The sequence below is a fragment of the Oncorhynchus nerka genome, linkage group LG26, assembly GCF_034236695.1.
Source record: "Oncorhynchus nerka isolate Pitt River linkage group LG26, Oner_Uvic_2.0, whole genome shotgun sequence".
In the NCBI taxonomy this organism is placed as follows: Eukaryota; Metazoa; Chordata; class Actinopteri; order Salmoniformes; family Salmonidae; genus Oncorhynchus; species Oncorhynchus nerka.
The window spans coordinates 1,475,219-1,491,208 of NC_088421.1; the positions used below are offsets into that span (position 1 = coordinate 1,475,219).

Below are 15,990 nucleotides of genomic sequence, written 5' to 3' on the forward strand. Positions count from 1 at the left end.
GCCTGCTTCTACCTACCACTGCTCAGTCAGATACTTAGATACTTGTATGCTCAGTCAGAATATATGCAACGCAGGATACGCTAGATAATATCTAGTAATATCATCAACCATGTGTAGTTAACTAGTGATTATGATTGGGGTGGCAGGGTAGCCTAGTGGTTAGAGCGTTGGACTAGTAACCAAGCTGACAAGGTGTTTACTTGAGGCTAAATAGATTTTATTGATGTATTATAAACCCCGAGCTGACACGGTACAAATCTGTCGTTCTGCCCCTGAACAGGCAGTTAACCCACTGTTCCTAGGCCGTCATTGAAAATAAGAATTTGTTCTTAACTGACTTGCCTGGTTAAATAAAGATGAAATAAAGGTGTAAAAAAAAAACGGCAAATCAGTGCCCAAAAATACAGATTTACGATTGTTATGATTCAGATTAATCGGTCGACCTCTAATATATAATTATAATCTTTAGAAATGCAATGGAACGCAGCTACCTCTGATGGGAGCACGCCTGACTGAGCTGATGGCCTTCTGGCAGACCCCTTACTCAATCAGCTCTTATTCTCTCCTCCTGCACAGTAGAAGTGTGGGGCGATTATGATTTTTCAACGCCGATACCGATTATTGGAGGACCAAAAAAGCCGATACCGATTAATCGGCCAATTAAAATTATATATATTATTTATTTGTAATAATGACAATTACAACAATACTGAATTAACACTTATTTGAACTTAATATAATACATCAATAAAATCATTTTAATGTGGTTAGAGCGTTGGACTCGTAACCGGAAGGTTGCAAGTTCAAACCCCCGAGCTGAGAAGGTACAAATCTGTCGTTCTGCCCCTGAACAGGCAGTTAACCCACTGATCCTAGGCCGTCATTGAAAATAAGAATTTGTTCTTAACTGACTTGCCTAGTTAAATAAAGGTAAAAAAAATAAATAAAAAAAGTCTGAAACAAGGTTCTAAATACCGTTGACATCTAGTGGAAGCCTTAGGAAGTGCAATCGGACAAAATGTACACTATCTTGGATAGGCAAAGAGTTGAAAAACTACAAATATCAGATTTCCCAATTCCTGGTTGAGTTTTTTTCTCAGGTTTTTGCCTGCCACATGAGTTCTGTTTTACTCACAGACATCATTCAAACTGTTTTAGAAACTTCAGAGTGTTTTCTATCCAAATCTACTAATAATATGCATATCTTAGCTTCTGGGCCTGAGTAGCAGGCAGTTTACTCTGGGCACCCTATTCATCCAAGCTACTCAATACTGCCCCCCAGCCATAAGAAGTTAACTCAATCATCGGTGTGACCGCTCTAGGTCATGGTTGTTATTGTTTGGGACCGCACTGGTTATGGATCGCATAGATTAGTAGTAACATTGTTGCTAAGCTTTGACATACAAACCATCAGAAGGTTCAACTGCAAGCCTGAAGTCAACAGCTAAGATCTCTCCTGCTCTCTCTCTTTCTCTTACCTCTATTGTTCCATTGCTTTACACTGCAGCAGACTTTCTATTTTTCCCATGCGCTTCCCGTTGATGTTCATTGTCGGACTATTATTGCCATGCCAGAAGTATTTGGGTTGACATTTTAGTTAAAGGGGAGGTAGCTTGCAAGTCTGTGTATTGTTATTTGAACTGTATTGAAGTGGTGTGGTACTGATATGTGGCCGAGAAGATTTTGGACATTTTAAGGCCTTTGTTTTGTAAATGAACACACCCACATTCATAGCCTCTGCACTCATCCACTGGGAAGTAATAGAGATTATTGCAAATCCTCAAATGTTGATGACTGGGTTCTTTCTTGTAAATTGTTTCTATGAAGTTGCCATTCAATTGCTCTGCCATTATTATTATTATTATTATTGTTGTTGTATGAGGTATTATTGGTGGGGTTACCCCTGTGCTGTGACATGGGTTTCTATTGTGTGTCTTAGCCAGTGAAGAGTGAAGATATCTGCAAACAGGCTACACTCTAGGCAGTCTCTTCTGCTGATGTGTATGGGTCTGGTAGTGGTACTTTCTCGATCCTACTCTTTTCCTTTCAGGAGGATTAATACCCGCCTGGTGCCCGAACAAAATCATTATCTTTACACGTCTCTACCGCTACAACCTCACAAATGCTCTTGTGGAAGAAAGTCCCCTCGGCAATGTTCCAATATCTAGTGGAAAACCTTCCCAGAAGAATGGAGGTTGTTATAGTCGCAAAGGGGGTACCAACTCCATATTAATGCCCATGAATTAGGAATGATATGTTTGACGAGCAGGTGTTCACATGCTTTGGTCATGTAGAGTATATTGCAATAAATGTGAGACGTATTGTATTTCATTAACAAATGTGAGAGAAATTCTCGCACTGTGGAGCCCTGTCCACCCACCAACATGGCTGGTGAAATAGACCTCTTACCCGCCAATGCCAAAATCTACTCTAATTTGGCAGGTGGTGGGTGTTCGTTTAGGCCCTGGTCATGTTTTATTTTTCTCTTGTTTTTCACCTTTTTAGGCCATCTTCTATTTTAAGGCCCATCTAGGCCAGGCCCCACTGATGCTGGAAATTAGCGTACTAGAGTCTTGACAATTTAATGTTTTTCCATCCAGGTGCCATTGACCTGGCAGCCAAGTCAGCAGGCATCATCCCAGGCAGCCCCTGTCGAGAGCTGGAGGCCCCCAGTCCAGACGGAAGGCCCATCTCAACCTCTCACCCTGGAGTGGTGTATGCTGGTCCTCCCCAGCCACAGCTCCTCCAGCAGGCCTCTGAGGTGAGTGGAACGCTGAAAGAAGGGAAAGAAAAACAGTCATATGGAGAGATCTAAAAGACAATGTACCCTATCTCTACCTGGGTTGTGTTCAAAAGGCTGGACACTGTTTTGGACAAGGGAGGTGCTACAGGAACTTGTCCAATAAGAGCACAGATTTTTCATATATTTTTACACATGAATTCTAACCCTGTATCATTCTTTCCCTAACCCTCCACCAGGTTTCGCTGCAGAACGGCCTCCCCCCTCCGTCTCCAGGAGTAGCAGGTGACTCGCTCCTCTCCCCGCCCAGCGTGGCTTCTCTACTGGACATCTCTCTCCCGGGACCCCCAGAGGAAGCGATGGCTCCTGGAGGGCCACAAACACACATCAGTGACTCAATCATTGAGCTGGCCATCAACTCTGCACACTACGGTAAGTGAAGGGGGCGTTGTTAGGTGGTCCTCCAGGAGGAGGTGCGTGTGCTTCTAAAATAAGATTTTGTACTGTTTTTGTAGTGTAGCCTGATCTGTTTACATCTCTCTCTCGTGCTGTCGCTCTCTCTCAGGTGATGAGGCATCCCTCTCTCCTGCCAAGCTGAATGGTAGTGAGTGCTCTAAACTCCTACCCTGTACCTCAGTCAGCCCCTCCAGAGGCTGGATCCCTTCCCCCAGCCACGACCCTCAGTGGTACCCCAACGACTCCACTGACTCTTCATTTGGCTGCCTGCTTTGTAAGACGGACACACATACTTTTATATGTACAGTGGGGCAAAAAAGTATTTAGTCAGCCACCAATTGTGCAAGTTCTCCCACTTAAAAAGATGAGAGAGGCCTGTAATTTTCATCATAGGTACACTTCAACTATGACAGGCAAAATGAGAAAAAAAATCCAGAAAATCACATTGTAGGATTTTTTTATGAATTTATTTGCAAATTATGGTGGAAAATAAGTATTTGGTCACCTACAAACAAGCAAGATTTCTGGCTCTCACAGACCTGTAACTTCTTCTTTAAGAGGCTCCTCTGTCCTCCACTCGTTACCTGTATTAATCGCACCTGTTTGAACTTGTTATCAGTATAAAAGACACCTGTCCACAACTTCAAAAAGTCACACTCCAAACTCCACTATGGCCAAGACCAAAGAGCTGTCAAAGGACACCAGAAACAAAATTGTAGACCTGCACCAGGCTGGGAAGACTGAATCTGCAATAGATAGGTAAGCAGCTTGGTTTGAAGAAATCAACTGTGAGAGCAATTATTAGGAAATGGAAGACCTACAAGACCACTGATAATCTCCCTCGATCTGGGGCTCCACGCAAGATCTCACCCCGTGGGGTCAAAATGATCACAAGAACGGTGAGCAAAAATCCCAGAACCACACGGGGGGACCTAATGAATGACCTGCAGAGAGCTGGGACCAAAGTAACAAAGCCTACCATCAGTAACACACTACGCCGCCAGGGACTGCAGTGCCAGACGTGTTCCCCTGCTTAAGACATGTCCAGGCCCGTCTGAAGTTTGCTAGAGAGCATTTGGATGATCCAGAAGAAGATTGGGAGAATGTCATATGGTTAGATGAAACCAAAATATTACTTTTTGGTAAAAACTCAACTTGTCGTGTTTGGAGGACAAAGAATGCTGAGTTGCATCCAAAGAACACCATACCTACTGTGAAGCATGGGGGGTGGAAACATCATGCTTTGGGGCTGTTTTTCTGCAAAGGGACCAGGACGACTGATCCGTGTAAAGGAAAGAATGAATGGGGCCATGTATCGTGAGATTTTGAGTGAAAACCTCCTTCCATCAGCAAGGGCATTGAAGATGAAACTGGCTGGGTCTTTCAGCATGATAATGATCCCAAACACACCGCCCGGGCAACAAAGGAGTGGCTTTGTAAGAAGCATTTCAAGGTCCTGGAGTGGCCTAGCCAGTCTCCAGATCTCAACCCCATAGAGAATCTTTGGAGGGAGTTGAAAGTCCGTGTTGCCCAGCAACAGCCCCAAAACATCACTGCTCTAGAGGAGATCTGCATGGAGGAATGGGCCAAAATACTAGCAACAGTGTGTGAAAACCTTGTGAAGACTTACAGAAAACGTTTGACCTCTGTCATTGCCAACAAAGGGTATATAACAAAGTATTGAGAAACTTTAGTTTTTGACCAAATACTTATTTTCCACCATAATTTGCAAATAAATTCATTAAAAATCCTACGATATGATTTTCTGGATTTTGTTTTTCCTCATTTTGTCTGTCATAGTTGAAATGTACCTATGATGAAAATTACAGCCCTCTCTCATATTTTTCAGTGGGAGAACTTAAACAATTGGTGGCTGATTTAATGTTTTTTTGCCCCACTGTGTGTATGTATGTATATGTACAGTTGTGTGTATTTATTTATGAATGTACAGTTGAAGTCGGAAGTTTACATACTGTTGGAGGCATTAAAACTAGTTTTTCAACTACTCCACAAATTTCTTGATAACAAACTATAGTTTTGGCAAGTCGGTTAGGACATCTGCTCGGTGCATGACACAAGTAATTTTCCCAACAATTGTTTACAGACAGATAATTTCACTTATAATTCACTGTATCACAATTCCAGTGGGTTAGAAGTTTACATATACTAAAAAACAGCTTGAACATTACAGAAAATTATGTCATGGCTTTAGAAGCTTCTGATAGGCTAATTGACATTTGAGTCAATTGGAGGTGTACCTGTGGATGTATTTCAAGGCCTACCTTCATGCCTCTGCTTGACATCATGGGAAAATCAAAATAAATCAGTCAAGACTTCAGAAAAACAATTGTAGACCTCCACAAGTCTGGTTCATCTTTGGGAGCAATTTCCAGACTCCTGAAGGTACCTTGTTCATCTGTATAAACAACAATACGCAAGTATAAACACCATGGGATCACGCAGCCATCATACCGCTCAGGAAGGAGACACGTTCCGTCTCCTAGAGATGAATGTACTTTGGTGCGAAAAGTGCAAATCAATCGCAGAACAGCAAAGGACCTAGTGTGGTTGGACCATTTCAGTTTGTCCATGATGTGTACGCCGAGGAACTTAACTTTCCACCTTCTCCACTACTGTCCCGTCAATGTGGATAGGGGGGTGCTCCCTCTGCTGTTTCCTGAAGTCCTCGATCATCTCCTTTGTTTTGTTGATGTTGAGTGTGAGGTTGTTTTCCTGACGCCACACTCCGAGGGCCCTCACCTCCTCCCTGTAGGCCGTCTCGTTGTTGTTGGTAATCAAGCCTACCACTGTAGTGTCGTCTGCACACTTGATGATTGAGTTGGAGGTGTGCATGGCCACGCAGTCATGGGTGAATAGGGAGTACAGGAGTGGGCTGAGAACGCACCCTTTTGGGGGTCCCCAGTGTTGAGGATCAGGGGGGTGTAGATGTTGTTTCCTACCCTCACCACCTGGGTGTGGCCCGTCAAAGTCCAGGACCCAGTTGCACAGGGTGGGTTGAGACCCAGGGTGTCAAGTATAATGACAAGTTTGGAGGGCACTAAATGCTGAGCTGTAGTCGAGGAACAGCATTCTTACATAGGTATTCCTCTTGTCCAGATGGGTTCGGGCAGTGTGATTACGTCGTCTGGACCTATTGGGGCGTTAAGTAAATTGGAGTGGGTCTAGGGTGTCAGGTAGGGTGGAGGTGATATGTTCCTTGACTAGTTTCTCAAAGTACTTCATGATGACGGAAGTGAGTGCTACGGGGGGCAGTAGTCGTTTAGCTCAGTTAGCTTAGCTTTCTTGGGAACAGGAACAATGGTGGCCCTCTTGAATCATGTGGGACCAGCAGACTGGGATATGGATTGATTGAATATGTCCGTAAACACACCAGCCAGCTGGTCTGTGCATGCTCTGTGGACATGGCTAGGGATGCTGTCTGGGCTGGTTGCCCTGCGAGTGTTAACACGTTTAAATGTTTTACTCATGTTGGCTCTGGTGAAGGAGAGTACGCAGGTTTTGGTTATGGGCCGTGTCGGTGGCACGGCCCATAACCACACCTCTTTAAGGAATGCCTAGGATAGGATAAAGTAATCCTTCTCACCCCCTTAAAATATTTAGATGCACTATTGTAAAGTGGCTGTTCCACTGGATGTCATAAGGTGAACGCACCAATTTGTAAGTCGCTCTGGATAAGAGCGTCTGCTAAATGACTTAAATGTAAATGTAAATGTATTGTCCTCAAAGTGAGCGAAGAAGTTGTTTAGTTTGTCTGGGAGCAAGACATCGGGGTCCGCGACAGTGCTGGTTTTAGTTTTGTAGTCCGTGATTGACTGTAGACCTTGCCACATTCCTCTCGTGTCTGAGCCGTTGAATTGCGGCTACTTTGTCTCTACTGACGCTTAGCTTGTTTGATTGCCTTTCAGAGGGAATAGCTACACTGTTTGTATTCGGTCATGTTTCCGGTCATCTTGCCCTGATTTAAAAGCAGTGGATCACTCTTTCAATTTTGTGCGAATGCTGCCATCAATCCACGGTTTCCGGTTGGGGAAGGTTTTAATAGTTGCTGTTGGTACAACCTCACCGATGCACTTGCTAGTAAACTCAATCACCGAATCAGTGTATACATCGTTGTTCGACGCTATCCGGAACATACCCCAGTCCACGTGATCGAAACGTGGAATCAGATTGGTCGGACCAGCGTTGAACAGACCTAACCATGGGCGTTTCCTGTTTTAGTTTCTTTTTATAGGCTGGGAGCAACAAAATGGAGTCGTGGTCAGATTTGCCGATAGGAGGGCGGCGGATGGCTTTGTATGTGTCGCAGAAGTTGGTAACAATCAATGATCCAGAATTTTCCCAGTCCGGGTCGCGCATTCAGTATGCTGATTAAAATTTAGGGAGTCTTGTTTTCAGATTAAACTTGTTAAAATCTCCAGCTACAATAAATGCAGCCTCAGGATAGGTGGTTTCCAGTTTACATAGAGTCCAATGTTCTTTCTGGGCCGTCGAGGTGTCTGCTTGGGGGGGAGATGTACAGGACTGTGATAATAATCGGAGAGAATAATCTTGGTAGATAATGCGGTCGGCATTTGATTGTAAGGAAATACTAATTGAGTTTATGTAAACTTCTGACCCACTGGGAATGTCATGAAATAAATAAGTTGAAATAAATCATTCTCTCTACTATTATGCTGACATTTTACATTCTTAAAATGAAGTGGTGATCCCAACTGACCTAAAACCGACAATTTTTACTAGGATTAAATTTCAGGAATTGTGAAAAACTGAGTTTAAATGTATTTGGCTGGTGTATGTATAAACTTCCGACTTAAACTGCATGAATCCAAACACACGTACAGTATATACGCACACGCAGCCATTATCACCAGTCTCTGGCAATGATGATTTTCTATTGAACTGAACCTGATGATGAAGCCAATTGAAGCAGGATTACTCTGAGCCCAGAAGCATTAGCTCAAATGATATTGTCTTGAATTGTGTTGTCTCAATTTCAAACAATTTTAACTCATTACCCCCCCCAACAGCGAGCCTGGTGTCCCCTGATAAGGGCAGACGAAGCTCCCTGACTCCTTCTGGCCCCTCCAGTGGTACAGCCCTCCTCGGACCCAGATTTATGGACTGCAACTCCCATGATTCCTTTCAGTCCCGCGGCCTGCCAGACGTAGCGGAGGTAAGACCACCCCAGTAGGAAGCATATTACTACATCCCTCCCTTGCACGGTTTTAACCTTTTTTGTTTCTTTACAGTTTAAATCAAATGTATTTGTCACATGCGCCAAATACAACAGGAGTCCTTATCGTGAAATGCTTACTTACAAGCCCTTAACCAACACTAGTTTTAAGAAAAATATTTACTAAAGTAAAAAAATAAAAGAACAACAATAAAATAACAAGAATGAGGCTTTATACAAGGGGTACCAAGTCAACGTGAGGGGGTACAGGTTAGTCAAAGACGCACCTACTCATTCCAGGGTTTTTCTTTATTTTTACCATTTTCTACATTGTAGAATAATAGTGAAGACATCAACTTGATATAACACATATTGAATCATGTAGAAACCAAAAAAGTATTAAACAAATCAAAATATATTTCAGGTTCTTCAAATAGCCACCCTTTGCCTTGATGACAGCTTTGAACTCTCTTGGCATTCTTTCAACCAGCTTCACCTGGAATGCTTTTCCAACCATCTTGAAGGAGTTCCCACATGCTGAACACTTGTTGGCTGCTTTTTCTTCACTCTGCGGTCCAACTCATCCCAAATCATCTCTGTTGCGTTGAGGTCCGGTGATTGTGGTGGCCAGGTCATCTGATGCAGGACTCCATCACTCTCCTTGGTCAAATAGCCCTTACACAGCCTGGAGGTGTGTTGCGTCAGTGTCCTGTTGAAAAACAAATGATAGTCCCACTAAGCACAAACCAGTTGGGATGGCGTATCGCTGCAGAATGCTGTGGTAGCCTTGCTGGTTAAGTGTACCTTGAATTCTAAATAAATGAGTGTCACCAGCAAAGCACAACCTCCTCCATGCTTCAGTGGGAACCGCACATCCGGAGATCATCTGTTCACCTACTCTGCGTCTAACAAAGACACGGTGGTTTGAACGAAAAATCTCAAATTTAGACTCCTCAGACCAAAGGACAGATTTCCACTGGTCTAATGTCCATTGTGTTTCTTGGCCCAAGCAAGTCTCTAATTCTTATTGGTGTTGTTCAGTAGTGGTTTCTTTGTGGGAATTTGACAATGAAGGCCTGATTCATGCATTCTCCTGAACAGTTCATGTCTGTTACTTGAACTCGGAAGCATTTATTTGGACTGCAATTTCTGAGGCTGGGTTATCTCTAATGAACTTATCCTCTGCAGCAGAAGCAGAAGTAACTCTGGCTGCTCCTTTCATGTGGTGGTCCTCATGAGAGCCAGTTTCCTCAGCGCATGATGGTTTTTGCTTCTGCACTTGAAGAAACTTTCAAAGTTCCTGAATTTTTCCACATTGACTGACCTTTGTCTTAAAGTAATGATGGACTGTCAATTCGCTTTGCATATTTGAGCTGTTCTTGCCATAATATGGACTTGGTCTTTTACCAAATAGGCTATCTTCTATACACCACCCCTACCTTGTCACAACACAACTGATTGGCTCAAACACATTAAGAAGTAAAGAAATTCCACAAAATAACTTTTAACAAGGCACACCTGTTAATTGAAATGCATTCCAGGTAACTACCTCATAAAGCTGGTTGAGAGAATGCCAAGAGTGTGCAAAGCTGTCATCACACAAAGGGTGGCTGTTTTTGAAGAATCTCAAATATACAATGTGTTTTGATTTGTTAACACTTTGGGTTATTACATGATTCCATATGTGTCATAGTTTTGATGTATTCACTATTATTCTACAATGTAGAAAAGAGTAAAAAATAAAGAAGAACCTAGGAATGAGTAGGCGTGTCCAAACCTTTGACTGGTGCTGTACATGCAGGTAGGGGTAAAGTGACTAGTTAATAGATCATAAATATAGAGTAGTGGCAACATAAAACTAATATTGGAATTATAGAACACTTGTGGATTTATATTAAGATTAAATTGAAAACAACATTGTTGCATGTGTTGAATTGACCATGCAGACTGAACGAATGTGTCTTGTGGTCAAGCGACAACAAATGAGCTCTTTGAGTGACGGGTTGGGACTAGGTCTGTGTGGAAAGTGGCATGGAAAGAGAGAGGAGAGGGATGACTCAAGTTGCGGCATAAACCTATACGAATGGACGTTACACACGCCGTATCACATTTAACAAACCAAACATTCAAATACCGTTATAGACGGTAAAGTAAAAACCCAAACCGGTCTGTGCATCAATAACGGTATATGGGAAAAAAACAGTATACTGTTTTTATATATATATATATGTATGTATGTATGTATGTATGTATGTATGTATGTATGTATGTATGTATGTATGTATGTATGTATGTATGTATGTATGTATGTATGTATGTATGTATGTATGTATGTATGTATGTATGTATGTATGTATGTATGTATGTATGTATGTATGTATGTATGTATGTATGTATGTATGTGTGTGTGTGTGTGTGTGTGTGTGTGTGTGTGTGTGTGTGTGTGTGTGTGTGTGTGTGTGTGTGTGTGTGTGTGTGTGTGTGTGTGTATGTATGGATGACCGGAAACATGACCGAATACAAACAGTGTAGCTATTCCCTCTGCAAGGCAATCAAACAAGCTAAGCGTCAGTAGAGACAAAGTAGTCGCAATTCAACGGCTCAGACACGAGAGGAATGTGGCAAGGTCTACAGTCAATCACGGACTACAAAACTAAAACCAGCCCCGTCGCGGACCCCGATGTCTTGCTCCCAGACAAACTAAACAACTTCTTCGCTCACTTTGAGGACAATACAGTGCCACCGACACGGCCCATATATATATATATATATATATATATATATATTATTGGTGATGTGGACAGAAGCTCTCAACCTGCTCCACTACAGCCCCATTGATGAGAATGGGGGCATGCTCGGCCTCCTTTTCCTGTAGTCCATGATCATCTCCTTTTTGTCTTGATCACGTTGAGGGAGAGGTTTTTGCCACACTACCAGGTCTCTGACCACCTCCCTATAGGCTGTTTCATTATTGTCGGTGATCAGGCAAGCTTAATGATGGTGTTGGAGTTGTGCTTGGCCACGCAGTCATGGGTGAACAGGGAGTGCAGGAGGGGACTAAGCACCACCCCTGAGGGTCCCACATGTTAAGGATCGGCATGGCAGATATTGTTGCCTACCCTTACCACGGCCCTTCAGGAAGTCCAGGATCCAGTTCCAGAGGGAGGTGTTTAGTGGAGAGGTCGACCGATTATGATTTGTCAGTGCCGATGCCGATTATTGGAGGACCCAAAAAAAAACGATACCGATTTAATCGGCTGTTTTTAAAATTATTTTTTATTTGTAATAATGACAATTACAACAATACTGAATGAACACTTATTTTAACTTAATATAATACATCAATAAAATCAATTTCGCCTCAAATAAATAATGCAAAAACAAAGTGTTGGAGAAGAAAGTAAAAGTGCAATATGTGCTATGTAAGAAAGCTAACGTTTAAGTTCCTTGCTCAGAACATGAAAGCTGGTGGTTTCTTTTAACATGAGTCTTCAATATTCCCAGGTAAGAAGTTTTAGGTTGTAGGAATTATAGGACTAGTTCTCTCTACCATTTGTATTTCATATACCTTTGACTATTGGATGTTCTTATAGGCACTTTAGTATTGCCAGTGTAACAGTATAGCTTCCGTCCCTTTCCTCGCTCCTACCTGGGCTTGAACCAGGAACACATCGACAACAGCCACCCTCGAAGCAACGTTACCCATGCAGAACAAAGGGAATAACCACTCCAATTCTCAGAGCGAGTAACGTTTGAAAAGCTATTAGCGCGCACCCTGCTAACTAGCTAGCCATTTCACATGGGTTACACCAGCCTAATCTCAGGAGTTGATGGGCTTGAAGTCATGAACAGCGCAATGCTTGAAGCACAGCAAAGAGATGCTGGCAAAACGCACAAAAGTGCTGTTTGAATGAATGCTTACGAACCTGCTGGTGCCTACCATCGCTCAGTCAGACTGCTCTATCAAATTATAGACTTAGTTATAACATAATAACACACAGAAATACGAGCCTTAGGTCATTAATATGGTAGAATCCGGAAACTATCATCTCGAAAACAAGACGTTTATTTTTTCAATTAAATACGGAATCGTTCCGTATTTTATCTAATATTTCTGTTACCTTGAACAACATTCAATGTTATGTCATAATTACGTACAATTCTGGTAAATTAGGCGGCCCAAACTGTTGCATATACCCTGACTCTGCGTGCAATGAACGCAAGAGAAGTGACACAATTTCACCTGGTTAATATTGCCTCCTAACCTGGATTTCTTTTAACTTAATATGCAGGTTAAAAAATATATACTTCTGTGTATTGATTTTAAGGCATTGATGTTTATGGTTAGGTACACATTGGAGCAAGGACAGTCCTTTTTTGTGAATACGCACCGCATCGATTATATGCAACGCAGGACACGCTAGATAAACTAGTAATATCATCAACCATGTGTAGTTAACTAGTGATTATGATTGTTTTTTATAACATAAGTTTAATGCTAGCTAGAAACTTACCTTGGCTTACTACATTCGCATAACAGGCAGGCTCCTCGTGGAGTGCAATGAGGCAGGTGGTTAGCGCGTTGGACTAGTTAACTGTAAGGTTGCAAGACTGAATCCCCGAGCTGACAAGGTAAAAATCTGTCGTTCTGACCCCGAAAGAGGCAGTTAACCCACCGTTCCTAGGCCGTCATTGAAAATAAGAATGTGTTATTAACTGACTTGCCTAGTTAAATAAAGGTGTAAAAAAAAAAGTGTTCAAAAATACCGATTTCCAATTGTTTTGAAAACTTGAAATCGGCCCTAATTAATCGGCCATTCCGATTAATCGGCCGACCTCTAGTTTAGTCCCAGGGTCCTTAGCTTATTGATGAGCTTTGAGGGCACTATGATGTTGAACGCTGAGCTGCAGTCAATGAACAGCGTTCTCTGTTGTGAGCCATGACCAGCCTTTCATAGCATTTCATGGCTACTGACATGAGTGCTACGGGTCAGTAGTCATTTAGGCAGGTTACCTTGGTGTTCCTGAGCACAGGGACTGCTTGAAACACAGGTTGAAAATGTCAGTGAAGACACTTGCCAGTTGGTCAGCGCATGCTCGGAGTACACATCCTGGCAAGCCGTCTGGCCTTGCGAATGTTGACCTGTTTAAAGGTCTTACTCACATCGGCTACGGCGAGTGTGATCAGTCGTCCGGAACAGCGGGTGCTCTCATGCATGCTTCAGTGTTTGTTGCTTGCCTCAAAGAATGCAAGTCACTTATCTCGTCTGGTAGGCTTGTGTCATTGGGCATCTTGTTTAGAGTTTGAATCCATTATATTGTAGTATTTTTTTTTTTATAACAAATTCATTGATGTTGGTCACTCCCTTGTCAATTCTCTGGAAGCATGTTCTTCAGCCATTCAGTGACTATCTAATATGTGGTTATCTTCATCCCTGCAGGTCGACACCCAGCTGGCCTGCATGATGAGTGAGAGCAGCGTGGATTACATCGCCCGCTTCAACGATTTGGCACAGGAGCTGGCTGTCACAGAGCCGCACCTCACACCCTCATAAATTTGAAATAATCTGGGGCAGGGTTTAGGATCTGTCTGTCACAGTTGCCCCTCCCACTCCTTCAGAAGTGCAAGGATTTTGGGGGTGGAGAGACACTCCTTCACCTATATAGTTTGTGAAAGAAAGTGCAATAACCAAGGCCATTGGCCTGAACAGAAGAAGCAGTCAGAGCTACCTTGGCACAGTCCATCTTGAACAGGTTTAAACTCTTTGATGGTTTCTAATGGGTTCTGAAATGGTTTCTTCTGGTTCTGAAGGCCTGTGGACCGGTTTTAACTGGTTCTGATTGGTTTGGAATCGATTTCAACTGATTCTGATGGGTTCCATCTGGCTTGTTTGTTTGGACCATTCTGTCTGTTCTGCCCAGCGAGCCACCCTTTAAAAAAAATAAAAAATAAAAAAAAACTTCAAATATGAATCCTGTTTACAAAACACAACCTCATGTAAAGAAAAAAACAATGCCATATATGAACAAAAGACGGGGTCTGTCCTTGTCCTCTTATCTCCCTCTTCCCTCTGAGAAATATCAAACTGAAGACATTTGAATGCAAAATGTAAATGTCAGACAAACTTGAAAATAACTACTGATGAACTTCTGAACTGCTGGTAGCGTGTCCTTCTCCGTCTTGTCAGTTTAATACGTCCACGTGAACTAACACCACTTAATAATTTAATCTGTTGAAACTGAACAAGCCATATGAGTGGAACTGATATGAATTTGTATCCCAGGCCAAGCATTCGTGTCCCTCCCTCCATATCAATGCAAAAAAGTTTGACACTCCACTTGAACATCTAACTCACCCTGTGTTTTCTTCTCAACCAATGCTTTGAAACTTACTAAAAGCTCATTTCAGTTTTCTGTAGGAAAGTATTTTGTAACTTTGCGCCCTATTGAATGCAACCCTTGTGTGCTTTTCTTTAACACCACACGGCACTCTATCCTATGATGCCTGGTTGGTTGTCAGTCGAGGGGTGTGTTTGAGGTCCCCAGCTGACTAAAGGATCAATCATATTATGAGGGTTTTTAGACACAGAAATATAGTCACGTTCCAGGATGACTAAATTGGAGATGTTGCATTGCATCATCCAATGTTTGTATCATCAACTATGCAGTCCGGCATCAGATTACTACGCTCGAGTTCCTGCCTGACTACATTGCAGCAAATGCCAGAAATTATGAAGCTTGTTTCCAGGACTATCTGTGTCCAAAATGGCACCCTATTTCCTATATAGTGCGCTGCTTTTGACCAGAGCCTATAGGGCCCAGGTCAAAAGGAGTATGCTATGTAGGGAATAGGTTGCCAATTCGGACACACCCAATGCCTAGATGTCAGCTAAGCATTTTGATATGAGTAATCACATTGACACAATGTTCAAATACTAAATGTCATATTTTTATTTTTTAACACACTAAAATAAATGTTCAAGCTACAAATGTGGATTATGTCTAAAGACTTCTGTAGCAGATGTCTTTTAAATTGGGGCATGGAGTCCTTTCTCTTTGTGTAACTTTAATCTATAACAATTCCAGTATTCACTGCGCTTTTGTAACATAATACTGTAAATTATTCTTATTTGGACTATTTATTGTAAACCGGTTGAGAAACAATTGTTTTAAAATGAGCTATGTAATATTTTTGCATTGTAATTTCAGAAAAATGCCATAATATATCAGCAGTAATATTGGAGTGTTTAACAATGTTTAATAAAAAATGTAAAATATTGGGCCCATACAAAATTGGTCGTCATTAGTTACTTTAGCCACAAAGTCAGAGTTAGTGTGATATTGTGCGTTTTATGGTTCGCGGGCAATGACCAATAAGATGAGGTGGTGTGCGTATGCCAACCGGCTTTTATCTAGTGTTCCATCAATGATTCGTTTTTTTAATTAGCTATAATAAAACCAAAATGAAAAGGGTAATCAGATGTCTTATTCAAAGTCCGCTTGCAAGCTTATGTTTTCTCGTATTCCTGGTTACTTTTCTTAACCCAAAATAGGTTTACTTCAATATCTGTATTTTTAAAATGGCATGTAGACAAACAAA

The 15,990-nt window shown here is 42.1% G+C and overlaps 1 protein-coding gene across 1 annotated transcript in view; it reads left to right on the plus strand.

Moving 5' to 3' along the window:
• The window catches only part of cramp1 (cramped chromatin regulator homolog 1), a 48,518-nt gene extending 32,851 nt beyond the window's left edge, over positions 1–15,667 (plus strand). Inside the window, 5 exon segments of the mRNA XM_029635242.2 lie at positions 2,601–2,761; positions 2,980–3,172; positions 3,306–3,470; positions 8,245–8,390; positions 13,832–15,667. Of these exon segments, the coding sequence (XP_029491102.2) occupies positions 2,601–2,761; positions 2,980–3,172; positions 3,306–3,470; positions 8,245–8,390; positions 13,832–13,945 (779 nt within the window). The 3' untranslated portion in view covers positions 13,946–15,667.
• Positions 15,668–15,990: the final 323 nt, after the last annotated feature.